Raw genomic sequence first — 26359 nt, 5'->3', positions numbered from 1 at the left:
TCCTAATATTGTCCTGTGTGGCTACTCTCTACTTAGCAGTATTAAGTATATTATACCTTTCAAAGCTTTGACGCTTCAACATTCGTTTTCCAGTTACTGTAGCACATGGGCACAGGTTAATTTCCATGCACTACATAAAGTTATGATTAGGTCTTTCTGATCATAACCCTGCTTATGTGTTCCTGACATGGATGTCAAGATTTACTTGGCTCTCTATTTTGTTTTTCCCACTACCTTACTATATCCCCTTTCTCTCTCTCTCTGCAGACCTTTTCTCTATCTCTTTGTCTTTCCACCCTACTCATAAGTAATCTCGAAGACACCCTACCCTCCAATCTTCTTATAACCTCCTTTTCTCTCCATTCGTTCTTCGTTCTATAACCCTAATATGAATCCCCTCTTCTCATACTAACACATCACTCAGTTTCACTGTGTTCACTGTCTCTAATCATATGATCTGTAATATCTCTTTTAAATATCTTATTAGATTTGTCTAAGGTCTCATTTATAGGTTCATAGGTTGGTACTAGGCTATCGGCCCTAAGGCCTATGTAAGCCTAGCCATAACAATTCCCTGAAAATTTTTTCCCACAGTATTTAACGCACACTAATCTACGTAACAAATAATATGACTAATGACTTTTTCTCCAGCTCATGCTATTGTTTGTCACTGCACTCGACTGTGAAAAGTACAGTTGTATACACTTACCATAAATGTAGACGTTTGAGTGTATTCACTGTTGCAGTCATCACCTGTGGTTATCCCTGCTGTGGTAGCCCTCGGCCGGCCCGAATACCAGAGTCAGTGTTTTTGTGCGCCAGCTGCCGTCGCCTGTAGTCTGAAGTCACGTCGTCAGTGCTATAAAGCATGGCAGCCCATGTCATTACATCAGTTTTTCTTGCCCTAACCTGTCAGAAGCACAAATAAAAGGAGAGAACTGGTCCTGGTGGCTAAAAGCCACCTTGGGAGGCGTGTGTCCCCTAGGGGGATATGTTAAATGGGGGATGGAGGGAAGGTAACCAAGACTGCAACAGTGAATACACTCTAACATCTACATTTATGGTAAGTGTACACAACTGTAGTACGTTCTTCGTGTTTCACTGTTGCAGTCATCACCTGTGGGAGGATTCCCAAAGCTGAGGAAAAGGATGGAAGGCTAGTTTGAGTCTTAGGTATGGCTCAGGAGGCCCTGCAGAATTGCAGGGGCAAACCCTGCCCTAGACTTAAAAATGAGAGGTAGGTAGTAATGCTTTGTAAAGTTATGGACAGCGGTCCAGGTGGCTGCTTCCAAGATGTCCCTGGTAGGTACTCCTCTGAGGAAGGCAGTGGAAGTGGAGGTTGCCCTAGTGGAGTAGGTATGGACAGACTTAGGGATGGGTTTCCCATGTAGTCTGTAGCAAAAATGGATGCAGTCTGAAATCCATTTGGAAATGGTTTGTTTGGAGATGAGCTTCCCCTCTGCCACTGGGGCAAAGCTTACAAGCAGCTGGTCTGTTTTTCTGAATGGCTTAGTACGGTCCAGATAGTACCCGAGTCGTCTGTGCACATCTAGTGAGTGTAGAATTCTTTCCCCCTTGTTTTGTGGGTTGGGAAAGAAGGTGGGAAGGTGTATGGGCTGTTAAGGGTCTCATCAGATACCACCTTGGGCATAAAGGAGGGGTTAGTCCTCAGGGAGACCCTGTCTGCATGGAAAATTACGGAGGGCTCAACAGCTATGAGACCTTGAACTTCCGAGATCCTTCTGGCTGAGCCCTTCTGGCTGAGGTGATCGCTACTAGGAAGGCAGTCTTCCAAGAGAGGTATTTCAATTCTGTTGAAGCCGCAGGTTCGAATGGAGGCAAGGTTAGTTTCTCTAACACATAATTCAGGTCACAGGGTGGTGTCGGAAACCTTTTGGGAGGCCTGATATTAGAAGCCCCTCTGAGGAATTGCTTAACCAAAGGATGAGAGAAGAGGGGTTGGTCTGAATCATAATGGGCAGAGATGGCCGATGCATGGATTTTAATAGAGGAGAAAGAGAGGCCACTATTGAGCAACTCTGCTAGGTAATCCAGTATCAGAGGGATGGAAGGTTGGGAGGTACTGCCCCCTTTTGATAGTTTCCAGGAGGAGAATCTTTTCCATTTTTCTGCATATGGTTTTCTTGTGCTGGGCCTTCTGACCTCTGTGATGATGTCCAGGACCTGCCTGCTTAACAGGGACTCCTTGTTAGTTTTTAGTTTAGAAGTCTGTAGGTCTGGGTGCAGTACCTTCACCCTCTACTGGGTCAAGAGGTCTGACATCAGGGGAAGCAGCTTTGGGGGCTGTAAGGTCAGACTGCGTAATAAGGGGTACCAATGCTGTCTGGGCCAGTCTGGAGCAATGAGGATGGCCTTTGGTCTCTCCTCTCTTATTTTGATCAGAACCTTGGGAATAAGGGGCAGAGGAGGGTATGCATACACAAAGAGGGAGCTCCAGGGGAAGGTCAAGGCATTCACCTTCCATGCTAGGAGGTGATACTCCCTGGTATAGAACTTGTGCAGCTGGTGGTTGACGTGTGAGGCAAAGAGGTCCACTTCTGGGGTCCCCCACTCCTGGGTGATTTGTAGAAAGATTTCTCTGTGGAGCTGCCATTCGTGGGGGTCCACTAAGTTTCTGCTTAGGTGATCCACCAGTGTGTTGTTGATCCCTGGTAAGTATTGGGCAATTAGATCTAGCACCATGGAGGTGGCTGTAAGCTAGAGACTCATGGCTAACCTGCACATGGGGTAAGACTGGGTGTCCCTTGCTTGTTGATGTACCACCACATTACTGTGGTGTTGTCTGTTTTTATAAGGAGGACCCCTGGCCTGAGATGGAGTTGGAAGGAAGTCAGAGCCTTTTGCACTGCCATCACTTCTTTCTGGTTGATGTGCAAGTGAAATTGCTGGGCATTCCAAAGGCCTTGGGTACACCTGCCTGCTAGGTAAGTGCCCCAAGCAATGTTTGAGGCGTCGGTGGTGATGGTCTGGCCGGAAGGGCAAAGGACGAAGGGAAGACCCTTGTTTATGGTACAGGCATCTGCCCACCAGAGAAATTCAGCCCTTATACAAGGGATCAGAGGGAGAGAGTGGTCTCTAGGGACTGACAGCGCTGACACCAAAGGTTCTTTAAGTACCACTGAAGTTTTCTCATGTGAAGTCTGGAGAGAGGGATGAGAAGGATGCAAGATGGCATGTATCTCAGGGCTTGCAGGAACTTCCTCATAGTGAGGTGACTTCTGGAAGCCAGCTGGGTGAAGTACAGAGGCAGGAAGCTCTGCTTTTCTGGGGATAGGAAGGCCATTTGGGTTGCTATGTCTAGCACAGATCCCAGGAAAACAAGTTTCCTGGTGGGGTTTTGCTTTGATTTTTTCTCGTTGATGGTGAACCCTATGGAAGTTAGGAGTGATTTGACAAAGAGAAGATCCTGATGCAACTTTTCTTTGCAGTCTGCCTGAATAAGGCAGTTGTCCAGGTAAGGGTAAATCTGTATATTTCTCTGTCTCCAGAATGCTATAGCCGGAGCCAAGCATTTGGTGAATACTCTGGGAGCAGTAGATAAGCCAAAGGGCAGTGCAGAGAACTGAAAGTGTTGACAGCCTGCTCTGAAGCGCACACATTTTCTGCACGATTCCCTGATGGGGATGTGGCGGTAGACATCTTTTAGGTCTAGTGTCACAAGCCAGGCATTATGTGTGAGCATAGGCAGAAGCTGCTGCAAGATTAGCATTTTGAATCTAGGGACCACCAAGGAGGTGTTCAGTTTGGATAGATCCAGGATGGGGCAGCAAGTGCCTTCTTTTCTGGGAACAAGGAATAGTCTGGAGTAGAAACCTTTTCCTGTTTGATCTGGAGGGACAGGTTCTACTGCTCCCTGGGATATTAGAGTTTGGACTTGTTGCAATGCCTCTGCCCACTGGTTTGGGTGTAGGTTTGGGTACCCTCTTGGAATAGGGAGTTCGCTGAGGGAGAATCTGTATCTCTGAGAAACAATTTTTAAGACCCATTGGTTCCTGGTTATAGAGACCCAATTATCCTTGAAGAGGGTGATCCTTCCTCTTAGTTTTTGATGAGTGAAATTAGGGAAGATGGGGGAGGGAGAGTCATTGTGAGTGTTTGCCATAGAAGCTTGGCTTAGAACTCCCTGCCTTAGAGATGGAAGTGGTCCATTGTTTGCTTCTTTGCTGGCCCTGAGATAGTGGCCTGGACGGCCTGTCCCTGCGGGGCTTACCTTGGCCCTGTCTGCTAGGTGCAGGAAAGGCCCAGTGCTTAGAGGGAAAGTTCCTGCTGAATCTGGGAGGTTGAACTTGAACAAAATATTTTACTGTTTGCATAGATTTTGCTTTGTCTTCCATCTTTTTAAGCACCTCTTCTGCTTTTTCCCCAAACAGGGGTTCCTTATCTAGGGGTGCATCAATAAGTAAGTTTAGACTTGACATGATCAGTCAGAGGTTGTTCCTTCAGCCATGCATGTCTTCTAATAACAGCTCCTGTCACTACTGCCCTGCTAGAGACTTCTAGGGCATCATATCCACACTGTAATGAGTGTTTACCACTTGACAAGCAGAGTGTAGTAATTCTGCCAGTCTGTTTGAGTTGGCACCATCAGGAGAGGTAGCAATCTTCTGTTTTAATTGTTCCAAAGTGTGTTGTTGATATTTTAACATATGGAACTGACAGTTGGAGTGCTCTGATAGCTAAGGTTGCAGAGGTGTACACTTTCTTACAACCATCTGTCCAGAGCTCTGGAGTCTTTGTCAAAACTAGTCTTAGCTCGTTTGGGTCCCTGTGTAATGACCTCAGGGTCTGCAGCAGGATTCCTTTACAGGTATTTGTGAGACTCTGGTACTCTGTAGTACCTGTCAGGTTTAATTGGGGCAGGAGGCAGGGCATCAGGGGCTAAGCTGGATTCATGGAAAACATCATCCACCACTTCCAAAATAGGTGGGATGGCCAGGGGTCTGTGCTGGGGCAGGTCCAGAAACTCTCTAAGTTGTTTCTTTGACTGTGGGAAGTCTTGAGATTCCCACTGAAAGTGTATCCTGAGGGAGTGAAGGGTTATCCCAAAGGAGAGGTCCTCTGGAGGGGAGGCAGAAGGGATGGATTCCTCTACATCTGAATCCTCAAACAGTTAAGGGATGTTGTTCCTCTTCAAAAGCAGAATAATCACATTCCTCAGACTCTTGGTCTGTCATAACTTCTGGAGAAGGATGCCTTTTCCTTTTTGGAGTGGGGGTCTGAGTACCTCGGATAAGGGAGATGAGATCCTCTGCCAATTTAAGCATTTGAGCTTGGGGTGGGGGAGCGGTAGCAAGATGGTGGCTAGAAGCAGATTTCCTAGGAATGGCCTGGCTTCTAGGCCTGAGAGAATCCGTCGGTCTCTGAGAAGCGGTAGTTGGATGCTAAAATCGGTAGTGCGAAAGGCCTCCTTGGAAGCCGGTGTGTGCATCACGGCTCTGGACCCAACCGAGGCAGAGACAGCCAAAGGCTCGGAAGACAAAGTGGATTTCTGTGGCATACCGGAGTCTGAAAGCGTCTCGGCAGAGGCCTGTGTAGAAAAGCAAGTCGGGCATCAGGGACTGCAAAAGCGCCTAACTGAATTTCGGAGAACTGACGACTTACTTAGCGGTAGTGTCGTCAGAAGGCTTAGCGTTGTGTTTAGCTGTACTTTTTTTTGGAATGTCGACAGACTGTTGGCTGACGAACACCATATCGGAAATTGAAGACGGAACACGAAAATAACTGTCTACAAAAAAAGCTCTATGCGAATGGTTCTCGCATCAAAGAGGGCTCAGAACTGGCAATGAGGGACGTTGTGGGCCTAAACAAGTGATGCAGTAAGAATGAAAGTCTCTGTGTGGGATCTGCTTTCCATAGGCGAGACAATTGTTAACTTTTTCGGACATCGGTTAGAGCAAGAAAAAAGGGTCCCTAATAGAGTACTTGGCTTTAGATGTTTTCTGATGAAATTCAACTTCTGGTAGCGACCGACTGGCACTTGTGTGAACTGCTTCTGCTACGGGCTCCACTGGAAGAAAGAGAGATGTAATGACGTTGGCTGCCTTGCTTTATAGCACTGACGACCTGATATCAGACTACAGACGACGGCAGCTGGCGCACAAAAACAAAGACTCTGGTATTCGGGCAGGCCAAGGGCTACCACAGCAGGGATAACCCACACGTGACGACTGCAACAGTGAAACAGGAACATCATATGTTCTATGTTTTTTCATTATAACATTTTTTCACTCCTATTTTTTGTAGTGTTACATGACACTTGTGATTTAAAATATCTGTAATTGATTTTTGACAGATTTTGAAGCTTTTCTTCCCGGGCCTCCACTGAAAATGGTCACTTTTTGGCCCACTCTGACTTTCCCAGTAAACAAATGTCAAATAAAATAAATTTAAATTAACTTTTTGAGCTTTGCTCTCAAAGGGAATTTCCTCTCATCCACAAGCTGGTTATGGGTGATGCCCCATCCCTAATGCTCTATATTATTATTTTGGCTCTAAGCGACACTAAGACACTGCCCGGGTCAGTCTTCTCACACTCCAGATAAGGACTTTTGTATTTCTTGATCTCACTATGTACCTTTATATCCTATTACAAGTTTTTAATTACTACTACTCCCCTAAAGACATTCCAAAGACATGCGTCTGGAGCATTTCTTTCCCAGCCTTCGCTGAAAACGGGCTCGTTCTAAGTCAGATTTTCCTGGTCAACAAATGTTAAATAAATAAATAAAAGAGGCATGTTCAAGGTTTCACTATTGTATCATGTATTAAAATGAGTGACTACAGTGCACCTGCTGGTAACTCAGCCTTCAAACACCACTGACCAACAAATAACACTGCAAAATTAATTTCTTCTCATACACACCATTCCTGAATATGTAGGGAATTGGACTACAGTCTTAGCAGAATATATCTTACACAGTTTCATGAAAAAGTGCCAGATACTAAGTAACTGACATATTGTGTTATAATATTTTATCTTATAAGGTACTACCTAGCTTCCTTCTCAGACATCTTATTTGTGAATATTAGTGTAATTTCACAGTCCTTAAGTTATATTTTTTTCAACATATTTTGTACAAACTGCATCAAATATTTTAATCCTGTTCTACTAAAGCTTTATTCTTAAGTCAGTAAAACAGAGTTTAATAAATATGTACCTTGCAAAATCCAGTAAACATCGCTTGTTTCTGCTAATTTCTCTAGAAGTGGAACAATCCCTGTAATGTTTGCTTTATACTGAGCAAGAGCTTCATTGCTGCCATTATGTATCTTTATAGACCACTGAAAAAATACAGAAAATAAACTGTTTTAAAAATTTAGATAGAAAACATCTGTAAAAATCTGTATGACATTAGTGCTTCAGTTAATAGCAATAGAGACTGTATCAACATGTACAAAAGTCTGCATAAGAAAACACTATACATTTTTTCCCCAGGTAAGATGGAAAGGCCACATAGTTGAGTGGAGTGCCAAGCATGAGCCCTTGTGTTTCATCAAGTCTCAATTCACTTTAGCTTCAGCAGGATAAGAAAAACTGGTCACAACTTTAATTCTTTGGTGCAACATATAAAAAGCAATTCTCAAGGGGGGGGGGAGAATTAACCTCGCATTACAACCCCCTCCCTTATTGATACAGGCTAACTTTGTACAACCGGAGAGAATGAAGAGCCCAACAGTACGAGTCACTGTTAGAGCACAAACAGAAAACAGGCAGTGATTTTCTATGGGAAATGTCATCTGAGTTTTTAAAATCAGGGAAAAGAAACTAACAGTGTAAGCTCATCCTCTTTACATCTGAGCAAGTGTAGGGAATTTTCAAGGAGTGCATGCATGGATGACAGCATTATGAGAACAGAATAACAGGTCACAAAAGCCTTAATTTTATTTAATGTTAATGATGGCCTTCCTTTGAATAAAGATAATCTGTTTTGACTACAGTTAATACTTGCGATTACTACAAAATGCATTACCTGAAATGGAATTCTATTGCTTCACCATTCCTGAAAGACTTTTTATCCTTACTGAAAGTCAGCGCTGAAGGCAACTGAAGTCAAAGAATACAAACTCCATCCCAGACCTCTAGTTAAAAATCCTTGGAAGAAAGCTATAACTCTTAATGAGACTCAACTATCGTTAATGAATTCTGGAAGCTATTTATTTTATTTGCTTATTTATTTAGAAATGGATTTGGGCGGCCACGGTGGTGCAGCGGTTAGCGTAGCCGCCTCACAGCAAGAGGTTCTCTGGTTTGATTCTCGGCTGGGGTGCCTTCTGTGCAGAGTCTCTGTGTCCTCCCTGTGGTCGCGTGGGTTTCCTCCAGGTGCTCCGGTTTCCTTCCACATCCCAAAGACATGCTATAGGTGGATTGGACACTCTAAATTGGCCCTAGGTGTGAGTGCATGCGTGTGTGTGCCTTCTGTGGAAGGTTGGGCGCCGGGCTGGCAACTCGACACTGTAAAACTCCACTGCCAATCATGAGCGGACAGGTGATCCAATGTGGCGACCCCTAACCAGGAAAAGCCGAAAGAAGAAGAAGATTTATTTAGAAATGGATTATTTAGTGTTTATTTTTCTTTCAATATTTTCAGGCCATCGTATATACTGTACATAGTTACAACTGGTTTACTATCATAATTGAGAAACGCACTTAGTCGAGTAGCGTATCATCAAAAGAATACTTTCAAAGAGGTGAAAAATCGAAAACTAGCATACTGAAGCTTGAATATTGATGTCTGGACAGCACATGCAGGTCAACTGGCACATTTTCAAAACAGTGAATACCAAATACTTGAATTTAGCATGGTTTGAGACTGGAACTGAAAAACGTTTTTATCTTCGCCATTAGTTTTCGACGACATGATGACCTGACTGAGTGCGTTTCTGACTTATGACAGTAAACCATTAAAATTTTTTAATTTGATTATAAGTTTATGTTTAAGAATTTTTTTTATTTCATTATCAGAAAAATAAAAATAATTTAAGAAAAAAAAGTAGAATAACATGTTAACAGGTTTTGACAAGATCCAAAATATCTGCAGCTAAAGATTTTTTTTTTATACATGAGGCCATGAACACTTTCTGCTGTGAAATTATCAATCATTTCTTATGTTTTCATTTTATGGAAAAGAAAAAAAATCAATTATCTAAAAGCACACACCATAGTACAGAAGCTAAATAAAAAAATGTTGGCAAAAGTACATGGTAACAATTACCAAATGGAAAACTAATACAAATGTAAGGCCACTGTGGTGGAAAAAATAAGGAGCAAATTCGTACCAAAGTGTCACAAACACGACAGGAGACAGAGATGTTAAGACAACAAATGTAATGTTAAGAACTTACCTGCTATATCAGAATTCAAAGTCTCTCTTTAAATGCATATTGTTGTTATCTGAATTCAAAGGCCCTCTGTATGGGAAGCTATTGGGAAGAGTCTTAAACAGTACACATTAAACCTTCCTGAGAGGCCAGAGTTGGAGGAAGGTCAGAAGTGTTCAGAAAGATGAGTGCTGAAGCACCAACATTCCAAAGGAAGTCCATCCCTGGAAATCACAAACTATGGATCCTCACTAGGGATGAGACACACATTTTTTTACAATGCCCGTATCAACACTGGGCATATTCTTGATACAGATGCAGTACGTAACCACATGCTTGGTGAAGTCCCATTTTGACAGCATGTTCCAGGCAAAGCTGGTTGTCTAGTAGCAAAAAGCAAAGGAGCAAGCAATCCATTTGGAAAGGATTTGCTTAGATGCAGTCAGCCTCTCTTTACATTAAGTAATGGAGACAAGTAAATGGTCTGTACTACTGAACTCATGTACCTTTCTCAGGCAGAACCTGAGATGGCAATGCATCTCACAGATATGAAGGGGTCTCTCATGCATTTTGTAATACCTTTATTATTTAATACATTACCACTCCTCAGGGGTGGGAGGCTGGCATAATGGTTAACCTTACAAACATAAGGTGCAGGGTTTGATTCTCACATGGGGTAATTGGATAGACTGAAAATGGCCCACAAGGGCAGTTAGCCTAGTACTAATCTATGAACCTATGAACTTAAAGAAGCAAAAAAGAAGTTATGTACTCACCATAACGTTCCATGTATGTAGTCCATCTCACCGACCATTATTACGTGTGGGTTCGGAGCCGATCCTCAGCTCCGACTCGGCCACTTTTAGAAAGCCTGAAAACTTCTGATTGGCTCGTGGCTAGGAGATATCCCATGGTGCATGAGGACACTCCCCAAATCTTGTTTGCTGCCAGTCTATATAAGGAGAAAAAGTAGAAAGGAGAACAAAGGTTTGGAAGAATAAAAACCCTAATAATAGTATCCTTTATGAAATAAACCACCGTAGAAAACTGTTTCCAGATCCTCCAGGAAGGGGGCTGGTGGGTGGGTTCGTAATAATGTTCGGCGAGATGGACTACATACATGGAACGTTATGGTGAGTACATAACCTCTTTATGTTATGTAGTCCTATCTCACCTCCATTATTACGTGTGGGACAGCGTCTCTAGCATCTTGAATGGGTGGCTCACTGGAAAGTACTCCTGAGCACCGTGGAACCAAATGAGGCCCTACCCCTGGAAATGAGGTCCAATTTATAATGGGTAATGAAGGTGTGAGGGGTAGCCCATGTTGCTGCTGCAAATATATCATCAATAGGAGTCCTGGCTTGGAAGGCAGCAGAAGTAGAAAATTACATGGTAGAATGCGCTTTGACTTTAAGGGGTAACGCTTTTCTCTCAGAAGTATAAATGAAAGAAATGCAGTTAGAGATCCAGTCTGATAGTGTGACCTTGGAAAGTGGCAAACCCATTCTTGTTTCAGCAAAAGAAACGAATAGCTGGTCTGATTTTCTAAATCCTTTAGTTCTGTGGATGTAGAAAGGCAGTTGCCTATGCACATCCAATTGGTGAAATCTGTACTCTGCTTTATTGGTGTGATTGGGGAAGAATACTGGCAATTCGACAGTTTGATTCAAATGAAAATGGGAGCAGACCTTGGGGATAAAGAAAGGATTCGTCCGGAGAGAGACCCTATCTTTGCGAAAAATTAAGTATGGAGGTTTAACTGACACGGCTTGCAGTTCATAGGTTCATAGGTAGGTACTAGGTTAGCAGCCCTAGGGCCTATACAAGCCCAGCCAAAAAGGTACCCTGGCTTTTGCCACCCAAGAAAATTATTTTCCTGTGCCACTATCAAGCAGAGCCACAGAGGTGATCCCCGGGGCGAATTTCCTATTTCCCATCCAATCATCAAGATTTTTCTTGAAGAGTGCTAATGAGGAGCTTTGTTTGATATAGATAGGTAGTTTATTCCAGAGTATGGGAAGTCTCTGGGACAGGAATCTATCCCTCCAGCATGTTTTGTTTATTATGGTGACAAGGTTTAGGTCCCTAGAGCGTGTAGCTCGGAGGGATTGGGATTTCTTTAAGTGGAGCATGTGCAACAGCCCTGGGTTTGACATAGCTTTGTATGTTAGGCAGAGATCACCTCTGAGTAGGCGATATGCAACGGAGTAAAGCTGGAGTTTTTTGAGACAGTCTGCGTACAGCATCTGTTTGAGGCTGGTAATCCTCTTTGTGAGGTATTTCTGAGGCCTTTCCAGTTGTTGTAGATGTCTTGTGAGGTACATACCAAAAGGGGCGTTGTACTCTATAATGGGTCTAATGAGTGATGAGTAGAGGGGAACAGTGACCTCTTTTTTTCTGGATAAGAAACCTTTTGTGATGAGGTGTGCCACGTAGAAGGATTTCCTGACTACAGTGGTGATGTGATTATCAAAGGAGAGACTACTATCCACGTGTGCCCCAAGGTCTCTTGTCACACTTTCGATGTTAAGTATACTATCGCCTATGTTGTAGTTCATGGGTTCAGAGTTTTTACCAAAAGGGATGACAATGCACTTTTTGGCATTGAGCTTGAGGCCATGGCTTTGACACCAGGCATCTGTCTCACTGAGGCCCTTTTGTAGGATGTCCACATCGTTAGGAGTTTCGATTATGGCTCAGTAATCTGCGAACTTCGTTAGTCAAAGACCTTCTGTGTTAGCCTGTACTTCAGAGAAGTAGATACCAAACAGGAGAGGACCCAGGACTGAACCCTGTGGTACTCCACTTGTCACTGGTCTGAAGTCGGATTTGGAGTCTGCTACTTTCACAGTATGGGTTCTGTCAGTGAGCCAGTTGGCAACCCATCTTGTGACATAGGGATTTATACCTAGTTTAGTGAGTTGATCTATAATTCCAGAGTGGGGGATGGTGTCGAAAGCCTTGGCAAGATCTAGATAGGCTGTGTGAACCACCTTACCCTTGTCTACGGCTTTGGTGACTGCTTCAAAGAAGTCTATCAGGTTTAGGAGACATGATCTGCCTTTTACAAACCCGAACTGGGTGGGGTCCTGAGTTTGGAGATTACCAACGTCTTTGTTTATAAGTTCCATGACGATACGTTCCATGGCCTTGCAGACCAGGCTCGTCAGGCTAATGGGGTGGTAGTTCCCAGGGTCCATGGTGGCTCCCCCCTTGTGGAGTGGGATAACCGTTGCTGTGCGCCACTCAGCAGGTACAAAGCCTGAGGTGAGGCTATGATGGAACATGGTACTTAGGTGGAGTGCCAGTTCCTTCTGTAGTTCGTGTAGAATGCAGCCTGGGATGTTGTCTGGTCCCATGGATGCTGTGTTTTTGGCTTTGGAGAGTGTGATTTTTACCTGAGCAGCCGTGATTACAGGAACCTTGCATTCTTCCGGTATAGAGATGGGCTCTTTAGGGGGGTGAGAGGGGGGTAAAGTTAGCACTGAACCTATCTGCCAGGATGTTGGCAATATCAGTTGGGTCTGTATATTTAGTGCCATTGTGCTGTAACTCAGAGCAGATCTGAGTGTTGCCATTGAGATTCTTGACATAGCTATAGAATGCTTTGTGGTTGTCTTTAGAATCAGTGGCGATTTTGTTTTCGTAACTAGCTTTGGAGGATTTTATCAGGGAACGCAGCTTCTTACTGAGGCTGACCAGGAAGCTCCTCCACTCGTGGGATTTTACTCTCTTTTGCAACAATTTTTTCCTTCTGTTGTACAGTTTGTTTATGGTAGGGGACCACCAGATTGGCTTCCTTTTTTTGGAGGATAGCGTCTTGGTTCTGTCTGGGGATAGCACGATGCATGCACTCATGTAAATGCTTATAAAGTGCAATTGTGTAGGATTCAGTTGTCGTAACTGCATTGTCCATCTGCATGGGTGTCATGAAGTTCACCACTTCTGTCTTAAGAAGCATGAAGTTGGCTTTGGAGAAATTTTTTACCATGGTTTCCTTAACTGGGGGTGGGGGCAGGATGTGGATATCTAGGGTAATTAGCTTATGATCGGATCGGACCAATGAGGCGACAACTTCAGGTGTGGAACACCAGTGATTCATGTTGGTAATGACTAGATCTAGGATACTGTTGTCCATGGTGGGGGTGTGGATAAGTTGATCCAGGGCATTGGAGTTTATGAATTCCAAAAAGCGTTGAGCAAAGGAGTTGGTACATGAGTAGTTTTCCCAGTTAATGGTGGGGTAGTTGAAATCGCCCATTATTAGGGTGTTTGGTTGAACCCTAATATTTTCCAGTACATCAAGAAAAGAGGAGTGGGAATCCTGGGGCATGGTGGGTGATCTGCAGCAAGCTACAATTTGGATTGCAGTTTTGCCCAGAGTTAGTTGCACTTGGATAACCATGGCTGCATTTTGCTGAGCAACTAGCCTGGAGGTGTGGATATCCTTAATGAATATGGACAAACCTCCGCCTTTGGTGTTCCGGTCCAGGTTACATGGCCGAAAAGTGGGGTATGAGTTATAGCCTGGTAGTGCAGGGGTGCTCTCTGGAGCCTTGAACCAGGTCTCAGTCACTGCACAGATATCAATGTTCTCCATTTTAAGGAGTGCCTCAAGTGAGTGCATTTTGAGATTTAGACTTCCAGCATTGAGTAGCATCACCCTCAGTTTTTGCTTGTCTGTTCCTGTTATGGTGGTGAATTTGTCATTTGAACCTTGCCTAAAAAAGGCACTATTGGGGCGGCAAGAACCTTAGCCAGTATCTGGAATCCCAGGGGTGACAGGTGCAGGCCACCTCTGGCAAAGCATCGTGGTCTGTCGACCATGTCATCCCAGGCAGACAAATACTGGATCCCTTTAGAATGGCACCAGAAGCTTAGCCAATTGTTGAAGTCAATCATTTTGTCCTTGTACTGCGGCATCATTCTGGGTGATGGCAGAATGCTACTCAGGGCTAGGGTCATACCTGACTGGGCTACAAGATCGGAGAGCTCTTCCATGCCTCTTTTCATGTAGCCCAGGGAAGTACATCTCAGGTCATTCACACCAACATGGACAATGACAGAGTCATATTTGTACTTGTTGTGGAGTGACCTGAGTGCGTGGGTTATGTGGCAGATCCTGGCACCCGACAGGCAGCTGACAGTAACCTTCTCCTTGTTTAGCCTGGTGAGTGGGACATCAGTGTGCCTGACTATAGAGTCTCCTATGACTAGTGTGTTGGGTACGTTGTTTTGCCTTACTGGCTGTGGTTGAGTGGCACACTGAGTCTGCGGGCTATGTGTCATTTGGGTTTTGTTGGGGGGTGGAGGTTGCTTGCATTTTTGCTTTGGAGGTCTCTGTTGCTTGAGCAGATTATTATTAAGAGCCTCCGCAAATGTTTTTGTGTTTCTATGTGTGGATTTTGGTGGTGTAGATTTAGTGAGACTATGTGATGAGTGTGGTGTGGTACAAGTGTTTACACCTTCTCCTCTTGACTGTCAAGTTCAGTCTTGATTGGAGAGAGCTTTACCTCCAGTTTGGCTAGATAAGTGCATCTCTCACAGGTTGTAGAGTTGGGTGGTAGGAGGAGAGGGTTGTCTGTGTACGAGGCAATTTCTACATTGCCCCAAGATGCCCAGATTCATCAGATAAACAGGAGAGAACACTGGGAGCTGACCCTTGGACATGCCTGAATAAAAAACTATTTTCCTCTAGATAAGTGAGGAAAGTGAGTACAAGAGCTGTTTTTCTCCAAGCAAGTGAGGAAAGTACCAAAACTGTTTTCCTCTAGTTAATGAGGAAGGTTGAGTGCTGTAGTAATTAGTAGGTTATTTAGTGCTTACAAGTTCTTAACAAGTGCTGATCACGAATAAGCAAATTCAAGTGCTAAAACTAAGAATCTGTATCTGGACTAAACTAGTTACAGGAACGGGGGGAAACATGTGCAAATGTGGGCTTTTAAATCAGAAAGTTGTGAGAGATGAAAAAACTGCCCAAACGGCCAATAACTACAATTTCTGCGCCAGAACCACTCCTTATGTGGTAGATAGATTACCTAGTGCTTACCACTCCCACTGATATGCTAGAAGGCTTCCCACCAACACAGAAAGCTTGGGGGGCTCAGAAGCTTACATACAGTCCTGGATACAGTTAATCTGAATCTGGACTACACTAGTTACAGAAAAGGTATTTTATATATATATATATATATATATATATATATATATACACATACACACACACACACACACACACATATATATATATGTATACAGAAAAGTAGCTAAAACATCAGTCAAAACAATTCAAATGCAGTGCAAGCTAGCAAACTTGAGTATGTAGGAATGTTAGACCAAACAGTTTAAAAAATGCAATTAAATTAAAAATGACTAAAAAGTGCAGAAGGAGTCTATTAGGTAGAATGAGGTAAAGAGATGGGACTGGGGGGAGTGTCCCAGATCAAATCTACAGTGGGGACAGGCAACTGCAAAAGCCTCCAAATTTAAACAACAACACAGGAATAGGAAGGGTGGGTATGGGAAAACCAACACCTTCAGCAGAGATCTGAAAAACTATACAGTGAAGCAAAAATAACAGTGCACAACTCTGAAGTCAGCCAGCAATGATATAAAATTAGTCAAACAACAATTACCAGTACACAACTCTGACGTGCCAGAAAAATATACTCAGCTCTGTATATCTCCAGATAGTTTGAGGAGCACTCTGTCAGGATACAGGAAGGCTCCAGCAATGATATGCAGACTTTTTTACTAAGAGGGTCTAACTTTATGCAATTAATCCTTGAAATGGTCAGTTCGGAAACTCGTCTGGCTGAAGTTATCGCCACCAGAAAAAGAGTCTTCCATGATAGAAATTTTAATTGACAGCTATGGGCTGGTTCAAAAGGTGGCAAAGTAAGTTTAGAAAGGACTAGATTTAGATCCCACGGAGGAATGGGATCTTGAACGGGAGGTCTTAACATCATAAAACCTTTGAGAAAAGTCTTGCAAAGTTTGTGGGACATAAGGTTAGAATCGTTAATTCCCACATGAAAATTACACTGAACTCTGAGTGTAGCAGGTGCTGATCCCTGGTGAAAAAGTTCTGACAGGAACTCTAAGACAATAGGAATGGGAGGTGTAAATGGATTAACCTTTTTGTTATCTGCCCAAATAGAAAATCTCTTCCATTTAATGTTGTACAATTTTCTAGTCGAGGGCTTATGAAAAGAGGTAATGATATGGGTTACAGCTGGAGACAGATCGTGAAGCCTGACTAATGATGGAACTGGAGCAGCCATGCTGTCAGTATGAGAGTGTGGAGACAGGGATGAAGAGAACCTGACGTGTGTCAAGAGGTCTGGTACTGGGTCCAGAGTCCACGGATAGTCTAACAGGTGAGGCCCGAGGAAGGGAAACCAAATCTGACGAGGCCAGTAAGGAGTGATGAGGATCATCTTGCTTCCCAACAACATTGCTTTCTGTATAACCTTGGGAATGAGTGGAAAGGGAGGAAGTGCATAAAGAAGTCCCGGGGGCCAATTGTGGACGACTGCCTCTCTCGGAGACTCTCCCAGAGGAGGAATGAGGGAGAAAAAGGTGCTGCATTTGGAACTGATGGGGCTGGCAGAGAGATTGCAGCATGGTTGTCCCCATTTGTGGAAGATCTGTCGGGCTACTTTCTGGTTCAAAGACCATTCGTGAGGTAACAGAATTGCCCTGCTTAGCTTGTCTGCTATCACGTTGGATGTCCCCGGGATGTGCGTTGCAATGAGAAAGCGTTGGGAAGAAATTACCCAGTTCCAAACTCGCAAGGCCTCTCGACATAAGGGGTAAGATCTGGTTCCCCCTTGCTTGTTTAGATACCATACCACCGACATGTTGTCTGTCTGGATAGCTATCGTCCCTAGAAGGAGAAAGTCGTGAAGTGCTTGCAATGCTAGAAGCACCGCTCTTATCTCTAGGACAATGATATGCAGATGGGCCTCGTGATCTTGCCATGTGCCTTGGACAGTTCTGCCTAGATAATGCCCCCTCCCTATCTGAGAGGCATCCGTGGTCACAGTGGCAACGGGTTGGTGCAGTACAAAGGGAGTCCCTGTGGTAAAGTGACCTGGCTGAATCCACCAACGGAGATCCTTTTTGCAAGAATCTGTGATTCGTATATGGTGATGCAGGGGCAATTACTGAAAAGACCACTGGGATGACAGCAGCCATTGGAGTATTCTCATATGTAGTCTTCCTAATGGTAACAATGTTATAGTCGACGCCATTGTTCCAAGAAGTTGTAACACCACCTTCGCTTTGACTCTTCGAAGGGGAAGTAACCTGTAAATCTGCTGTGAAAGATTTTGTATTCTGTCTGTTGGTAGTCTGGCTGTCATAGAGACCGTGTCTATGTTTGCTCCTATAAAGGTTATAGATTGAGTGGGCAAAGTTAAGGATTTTTCCCAATTTACAGAGACTCCCAACTGGGAACAGAGCTTGACTGTGGAGTCTCTGGATTGAATGAGAAGATGCCTGGTGGTGGCGGTCAGGAGCCAATCGTCCAGGTATGGAAAAATTTGAATTCCCTGATGCCTCAAGATGGGCTGTCACTACTGCCATGCATTTGGTGAACACCCAGGGGGCTGTGGTGAGACCAAAAGGCAGTGCCCGAAACTGGTAATGATTGGCTCCCAGCCGGAAGCGTAGAAAACTCCTTGATGCTTTGTCCATCTTGATGTGGTAGTAGGTATCTTGGAGATCTATTGAGCACATCCAATTTTCTTTCTCTAACAGAGGGAGTATGGATTGTAGAGTGACCATTCGGAACTTGGACTTTTTTACATACTCGTTTAACCTGCTGAGGTCTAAAATGGGTCTCCAGTCTCCTGTTCTTTTTGGAACTAAAAAGAATTTGGAGTATGTTCCGAATCCTGTCTGGTCTGCTGGGACCTTTTGGATGACTCTTTTTAAGAGCAGCTTTTCTATCTCTATAGCTGCTTGATCCCTGTGATTGGGTGGTACATCTGGGATCCTTTTGGGAGGGCATGGTGGAAGGGAAAAGGGTATAGAGTAACCTCTGGTGATAATGCTTTGTACCCACTTGTCTCGGGTGATATTTAGCCAGGCTTCTGGGTACAAAGACAGGCGACCCCCAACCGGCTCCAGAGATGCACAGTCGGGTTCCACATCAGGAATGCTGACAGGGACAGTCACGAAAGGAATCGCGACCTCCCTGATTTTGTGGACCTCCCCTGCCTCTAGGGCGACGTCTACCATTTGTTCATCCTCCCCTGCCTCTGAAGGAGGAATCACCCTGTGTATCCTGAAAAGATCTCTGTGATTTCTTTAACCACATTTTACCACTCTTCTGACCTTTAGGGTAAGGTCTAGAAGGGACGGTAAAACGGACTCCCATGGCAGAGAGTGTCTTTCTTTCTTGTTCACACCTGTTGAGGGTATCTTTCTCCTTGGGTCCAAAAAGAGAGAGTCCGTCAACGGGAGCATTGGTGAATGTAGACTTGAAAGGTTCAGCAAAATTGCATAGATGCATTCAGGAGTGTCTCCTTAAGGAGACAACTAAACCCGCCGCCCTACTCGCACCATCAGCTGCGTATGAGATCAGCCTCATGGAGGAGTTAGCAATGGATGTTAAGGTAGACAACTGAGTAGATACTGTAGATGAGTCTCCTTCAGTAGAAGTACCTTGATACCTTCAGGAGATCTCTCTGAAGTCTCATGAAGTGTGATAGATAATTCAGCGATCAGAGTGTAAAAGCCGCTGAAGAGAAGATACGCTTCCCGTATCTATCCATCGTTTGGGATTCCTTACTGAGCGGATGGATAGAAGAAGAAGTCTCTGCTAGCTCCTTCTTAGTGGCCGCCGCCACCAACATTTACAGGTAAGCCCTTGGATAAAAATTCTTTGTCTTTAGGGGCGGAAAGAAACTTGTTCGGCCTCCTGGGGACCGGTTCCACAGCATCAGGAGTCTGCCATGCTTTCTGACTCACAAGATTCAATAACTCATCAAACGGGGGAGACACCCATGAAGCTGAGGGTTGAGACCCAAAAGCCTTCAGGTACACTGACTCCTCATCAGATTGGGTAACAGTGGGCCAGCCACCTCTCTGCCTGAGGATCTCCAAGATGTCTGCAAAGGAGACATCTTCAGAGGCCAGACTTAGGGGACCCCTCCAACTCATCGAGGTCAGTGTCAGATGTGAGAGACTCATCAGGGGAGTCTACATGCTTCCTCTTACATGATCTCTTCCGAGGGGGCTCCTCAGTGGGGTTCTCTGGGGAGGCCTCGGAAGATTGGGGGCCACCCAAGTGGGGGTCCTGACTATGGATCTCTGCCATCCGGGGGAACAGAAGATGCTGAAACTGTAGTTGGCGCTTGAGGGAGTATAGCATCGGTACTTCTACGTGGGGCAGATGAGCTATCCAGCATGCTCCTCATCTTCATGAAGACCCGATTCCTCCGGCTCCGAAAGATACCTCAGTTCCGAAGAAACTGAAGGTGCCGACGGCTCCAGAAGGATCGGCTCCGAGAAAGATATAGGGTCCGAGCTCACTCGGGCCGACGCACCAAGAGGGAGATTCGGCACTGAAGAAGTTTGGTTCCAAGTGTTCCCATCAGGGCCAACCGAGGAGCTTCGGACCCTAGACATTTCAGATGGGTCCGAGAGTGTAGGAGTGGAACTCGTCTCTGAGACAACCACATGAGGTGCTGGAATCGAAGACTCCACTGTAGTCGGTACCGGCAATATCGGCTCCGAAGGCCCAATCTGGGTTAGAGGAGGAATGAAAGCAGGATAGGTAGAAGGAGTCTTCTCCAAGACAGAGTGGGTCGGAGCCGATAAAAATTTTGGCAAGGCCGACGACTTGAAGAGTCTGACCACCACTCTCTCGAAGTCTTCTTCAGATAGACTCTTGGAGGATCTGGAGGACAGCGTGGGTGACCTTGTTCTTTGTAATATTGTCGATTTAAGAATAGGGGAGACCGGTGGAATATCCGTTGACTGGCTCCGAATAGGGCTGCTAGTGATCGGCACCAAAACACTTGCTACTGATACTGCAGGTTCTGTGTCCAAAATCTCAATTGGCCTCGAAGACTGTGGAGCCAAAGAGAAAGACATCAACTCCGCTTTTTGTAACTTCTGTGGTGGTTCAGAGGCAGAAGTCGAAACCGGAGAAGGCCGTTTTGAAGTTTTGCCCTTATCCTTCCTAGAAGACTGCGACTTAGGAGAGGAAGAAAAACTGGCTAGGTCTTCTTAGAAGGAAGGTTTCAACATACCTTTTAAAATAAATTTATTCTTCCATTCCTGGAGCATGCTAGGGCTAAAAGAATGGCAGAAAAGGCAGGTTTCTTGCAGATGTATGGTCTCTAAGCAATATACACAAACGCTATGTCCATCAGAGATGGACATTTTTTGTGAACACTTAATGCACTTTTTAAAGCCTGATGGTTTGTGTTCCTTAGATTCCTTAGACATATTGACAGCAAAGGAAGGCCAACACACTCACACAAGAGAGGAACCAGATCCTCTAACTTAAACAGATCTAGCCCTATCACACTCTAAGAAAAAAAGGGGGGGGGGGAGAGCTAGGTCCTCTAACCTTACCAGTACCTAGTGTAAAGAACAAAAAGAGACAAAGCTAGAACCTCTAACTTAAATGGTCTAGTAAAAACCAAAAAACACACACACACAAGCGATATCGCACACGAACAAGCAATAGGCCAGAAAAGACAATATCCGCTAACCAAGTCAAATCCGGTTAAAGTCACAAATCAGAAGTCGCAAAAATTGACTTTCAGTAATGAGCTACAATAGAAAAGTTCTCTATAAGCAATAAATTCCTAAAAATGAAGTAATAGTAGTAAGAAAGGTATCACTTAGCCAAGGCCAACCAAGAAAGCTTCCGACTGAAGACGCAGCAAAAGAGATCTGGGGCGTGTGCTCATGCACCATGGGATACCTCCTAGCCACGAGTCAATCAGAAGTTTTCAGGCTTTCTAAAAGCGGCTGAGTCGGAGCAGAGGATCGGCTCCGAACCCACACGTAATAATGGAGGTGAGATAGGACTACATAACATCATACATTAACATAAAAGAAAACAAACCATATTAACTACATGTTTCCAGTTATATTTATTATGCATTTCATAAGTTCTTTCTTTATAACTATCGTCAATTCATTGCATAAACTGCTCAATTCATGGCTTCCCTTAAACCTCTCTCATTCTCCTGGACATTATTCTGCATGTATTGTTCCTTCAATTTTCGTTTATTTCTATGTAATTTACTCTTTCCCTCTTCTAAAGATCCCACTTTCAGTTCACTGTTACAATATTCAATACTTCAAATGAAGTTTATTTAGACTTTGATTTCCATTTTCTAGTAATTGTTTTTGTAGCGGCCACCATTACTCAACTTAGCAAAGCCTTGCTGTGTGGAAATTCAGATCTTGTGTCCCAGTTCAAAGAATCATTTTATTAGTTACACTCATTTGCTCATGCAATATTTCTAACAGAGTACTCTGCAGGGAATTTTTAAAATCTGCCAACTCATTACACTTTCAAAATATTTGCTCCCAGTTACCTCTTTCTTCCCCATCACACATTCAACATTTGCCATCTACCTCAGGAAATTTAAAGTCTGCTTGGGGTAGAAAAATACCTGTGCAAGGACTTCCAAGCAAAAATCCTAAACCTTCTGGACTTTGTTGCACACTCAGGAGCCATACATATATCATCCTTTTGCTCCCTTGTAAATTGCTTATCCAAACGTTCTTCTTAATCTTTTCTAACCTCCTCTGAGTGATTCATAGGTTCATAGGTTCATAGGTTTATACTAGGCTATCTGCCCTAAGGCATTTATAAGCCTAGCCCAAATTATTGTGGCTTACGCCACCCCTTATATGAAAAAATACTGTGCCCATTAGTTTGTTATGCCTCTGTCCAGCAGTGACCCAGAGATGATTCCCGGGGTAAACCTACGATCTCCCATCCACAGGTCTAGATTTCTCTTGAACAGAGTCAGCGAGGTGCTCTGCCTCACATGGACCGGGATTTTATTCCACAGCATAGGGAGTCTCTGAGTGATAAATCTATCCCTCCAGCACGTCCTATTTATATCCGTGCTAAGGTTTAAGTCGCTTGCTCTAGTGGTTTTGGTGGATTTGGATTTTTGAGGTGGAGCATGTCCATTAATTCGGGTTGGACATGGCCTTGTATGTCAGGCACATGTCACCTCTGAGCAGACGGTATGCGACTGAATAGAGCTGGAGTTTCTTCAATCTGGCAGCATATGACAGATTTTGGAGTCCCTTTATCCTTTTGGTGAGGAACTTTGGGGTCTCTCCAATTGCTGCAGATGTCGGGTGAGATACATCCCGAATGGGGCATTGTACTCGATCATTGGTCTGATAAGTGAAGAGTACAGGGGAACAATGACCTCACTAGATCTGGATGTGAATCCCTTCATGATCAGGTGGGCAATGTAGAAGGTCTTTCTAACCACTTTAGCAATGTGAGTGTCAAAAGAAAGGCCACTGTCAACCTGGGTCCCCAGGTCCCTGATAACCTCTTCTGTGCTTAGTGGATTGCCACCTATATGGTAGCTTGGGGTTACCTTGTTTTTCCCGAAGGGTATGACTATACATTTTTGGCGTTTAACTTCAGGCCATGGCTCTGGCACCAGCTTTCTGTTTCCGTGAGTCCCTTCTGAAGGATATCCGTGTCCGATGCACTTTCCACTATGGCCCAGTTTGCAGTCATCTGCAAACTTTGTCAGCCAAAGTCCTCCCATGTTGGCCTGTACTTCTGAGAAGTAGATGCCAAACAATAGGGGCCAAGGACCGAGCCCTGTGGGACACCACTTGTGACCGGCTTGGAGTCTGACACAGCGCCAGCAACTCTAACCCTGTGGGTTCTGTCCTTAAGCCAGTTTGCAACCCATCTTGTGACATATGGGTTTACATTTAAGCTGGTAAGTTTTTCTACAATACCCGAGTGGAGTATTGTCGAAAGCCTTTGCAAGGTCAAGGTAGGCTGTATGGACTGCCTTTCCCTCATCAATGGCCTTGGTGACTATTTCGAAGAAGTCGACCAAGTTCAAAAGGCATGATCTTCCCTTGACAAAGCCAAACTGGGTCGGGTCCAATGTCTGCAAGTCCCCTATATCTTTGTTTATGAGCTCCATTATGATCCTCTCCATAGCTTTGCAGACTAGACTTGTTAAGCTTATGGGGCGGTAATTACCAGGGTCCGTAGAGGCGCCACCTTTGTGGAGTGGGACCACAGTTGCCGCCACTCCTTGGGCACGTATCCTGTGGTAAGGCTGAGATTAAACAGCTGCCTTATGTGCGGTTTAATTCCTCATTTAGCTCGTGTAGCACACAGCCGGGGACACCATCCGGTCCCATTGATGCTGTGTTTTAGCTTTAGAGAGAGCAGCTTTCACCTGCGCATTTGAGATGTCCGGGAGGCTACACTCGGCTGGGATAGTTATCTCTCCTTTAGGGGGGAGAGGGGGGTGAAGTTTGCACTGAACCTGTCTGCCAGTATGTTGGCAATGTCTGTGGGTTCAGTGATTTTGTATCATTTTGGACTAATTCTGAGCATATCTGGGAGTTTCCACCCAGGTTCCTAACATAGCTGAAAAAGGCCTTATGATTGTCCTTTGAATCCATGGCAATTTTTCTCTCAAAATTGGCCTTAGTTGATTTTATGAGTGCTCGTATTTTTTACTAATAATGATCAGGGGTGACTTCCCTTTTATGGATTTTGTTCTATCATGTAATAGCTTTCTCCTCTTATTGTAAAGTTTGTTAATGGCTGGGGTCCACCAGACTGGACGTTTGCCCTTTGTGGAAAGAGTCTTGGTTTTATTTGGGATTGCCTGATCCATGCAGTCCTGGAGGTGTTCATAGAAGGCATTTGTAAGGGCTTCCGAGCTTGGGTTGTGGTTTCCTCTGACTCAGGGGCCTTGAAGGATACCACACCAGTCTTGAGTAGTGTGAAGTTTGCTTTAGAGAAGTTCTTCACTATGGTCTTTTTGTTTGGGGTGGGGCGGGATGTGGATTTCCAATGAGATTAGTTTATGATCAGATCTCACCAATGAGGGATATACTTCGGTGTGGAGCATTTTGTCCCCATGTTTGTGACAATGAGATCTAGTATATTTTCTCCTCTCGTGGGAACAGTGACTAGCTGTTCCATGGCATTTGAATTTATGAACTCCAGGAACCGTTGGGCTAGAAAGTTAGGGCTTGAGTAATGTTCCCAGTCTATATTCGGGAGTTGAAGTCACCCAATATGATGGTGTTTGGAGATACATTTATACCCTCCAGTGTCTTCAGGAAGGCTGTGTGGGGTTCCTGAGTTTGAGAGGGTGGCCTGTAGCATGCTACAATTTGTAGAGCAGTTTTGCCTATGGTTAGTTGCACCTGGATGGTTTCCGAAGCTTCATGCGTTGCCACCAACCTGGAGGTGTGAGTATCCTTTATGAATATGGATACACCCCTCCTTTTGTGGAGTGGTCCAGGTTTTGGGGCGGAACGCATGATATGAGGTAAAACCTAATAGTGCCGGGTGCTCTCAGGAGCCTTGAACCAGGTTTCAGTTACAGCACAGACATCGATGTTCTCCATACTGAGAAGGGCCTCGAGTGCGTGCATTTTGAGATTTAGACTTCTGGCATTGAGCAGCATTACCCTCAATTTCTTCCCATTTTGTTTTCTAGGGTGGTAGGTTTAGAATTTGAGCCTTGCCTAAAAAGGCACTATGGGGGTGGCAAGAGCCTTAGCCAATATCCGGAATCCCAGGGGTGACAGGTGCAAGCCGTCCCTTGCGAAGCAGCGTGACTTGTCAAGCATGTCATCCCAGGCAGACAGACACTGGATCCCCTTTGAATGACACCAGACATTAAGCCAATTGTTAAAGCTGATCATCTTGTCTCTATATTGTGGCATCATTCTTGGTGAAGGAAGGATACTGCTCAGGGTTAGGGTCATACCTGCCTGGGCTACATAATCAGAGAGCTCCTCTATGTCTCTTTTCATGTAGTCCAGGGAGGTACGTCTCAGGTCGTTCACACCAGCATGGACAATGACTGTGTCATATTTGTACTTGCCGTGGAGTGACCCGAGTGCTTGTGTTATGTGGCGGATTCTAGCGCCCGATAGGCAGCTTACTGTGACCCTCTCCTTGTTCAGCCTGGTGAGTGGGACGTCAGTGTGTCTGACTATGGAGTCACCTATGACAAGTATGTTTGGTGTTGTATTGATTCTTATAGTTATTGTACAATATCATATATGCTCTACTAATTATCCCTTTTTGACAGAAGCTTCTGTTCTAGACTCAACTAAAAACTCTACCAGAGCAGGTCTTTCACTTAGGATTATCCCATCCTTTTCTCTTTGCCTATATTCTGATATCAATCCCTGGTAAGAAAGGCAGTTTCTAGTCTGAAGTCCAAATGTCTTCTTGGCCTCATCCCATTCTAGTACCTTTCCCTCTCCAGTTAGTTGCTGCCAATATCTTAGTTCCTTTGAAGTTTTCCACAGTAATTTCCAGCCCCCCTTGCCTATTCTCTGTACCCCTATTTGCAGTCATTCCTAACGGCAAAATCTACTTTCTCCATTCTCATATTGGCTTAGTTCTTAGAATACGTTGAGCTACTATATAAATATAATACTCTCTATGGCTATTATTCTCCTTAAGGATCTGCATATAAAATCCTACTCTTTACTTATTACTTGACGTTACCCCCTGCTTCATCATCATCCCTTTCTACTTTAAATTACATCTTTCTGTTTGTATTATATATATATATATATATATATATATGAGCCTTAACTATGTAGTTCTAAAATATCCTAGACTACCATGTTCTATTTGACGTCTCAACATATCCCACTTAACCCTTTTTCTCTTGCCCTTCCAGACAAATTCCTTCGACTCTTTATTAAATATCAACCACAACTTATCCTCTGGTTGATAAAAATATGCCTGACCTGTATATAAAAAGTAAAGTTGTGTATCTAC

General features: G+C 44.3%; 1 protein-coding gene across 1 annotated transcript in view; it reads right to left on the bottom strand.

Moving 5' to 3' along the window:
• CASD1 (CAS1 domain containing 1) overlaps positions 1-26359 on the bottom strand; it is a 1910820-nt gene that overhangs the window by 1129158 nt on the left and 755303 nt on the right. Inside the window, exon 7 of the mRNA XM_044065969.1 lies at positions 7179-7302. Coding sequence (XP_043921904.1) covers positions 7179-7302 — 124 coding nt within the window. The remainder of the gene's footprint in view (positions 1-7178; positions 7303-26359) is intronic.

The sequence above is a fragment of the Protopterus annectens genome, chromosome 3.part0 (assembly GCF_019279795.1).
Source record: "Protopterus annectens isolate FY-2018-M chromosome 3.part0, PAN1.0, whole genome shotgun sequence".
Lineage (NCBI taxonomy): Eukaryota > Metazoa > Chordata > Ceratodontiformes > Protopteridae > Protopterus > Protopterus annectens.
This window is presented reverse-complemented; position numbering and strand designations above follow the sequence as displayed.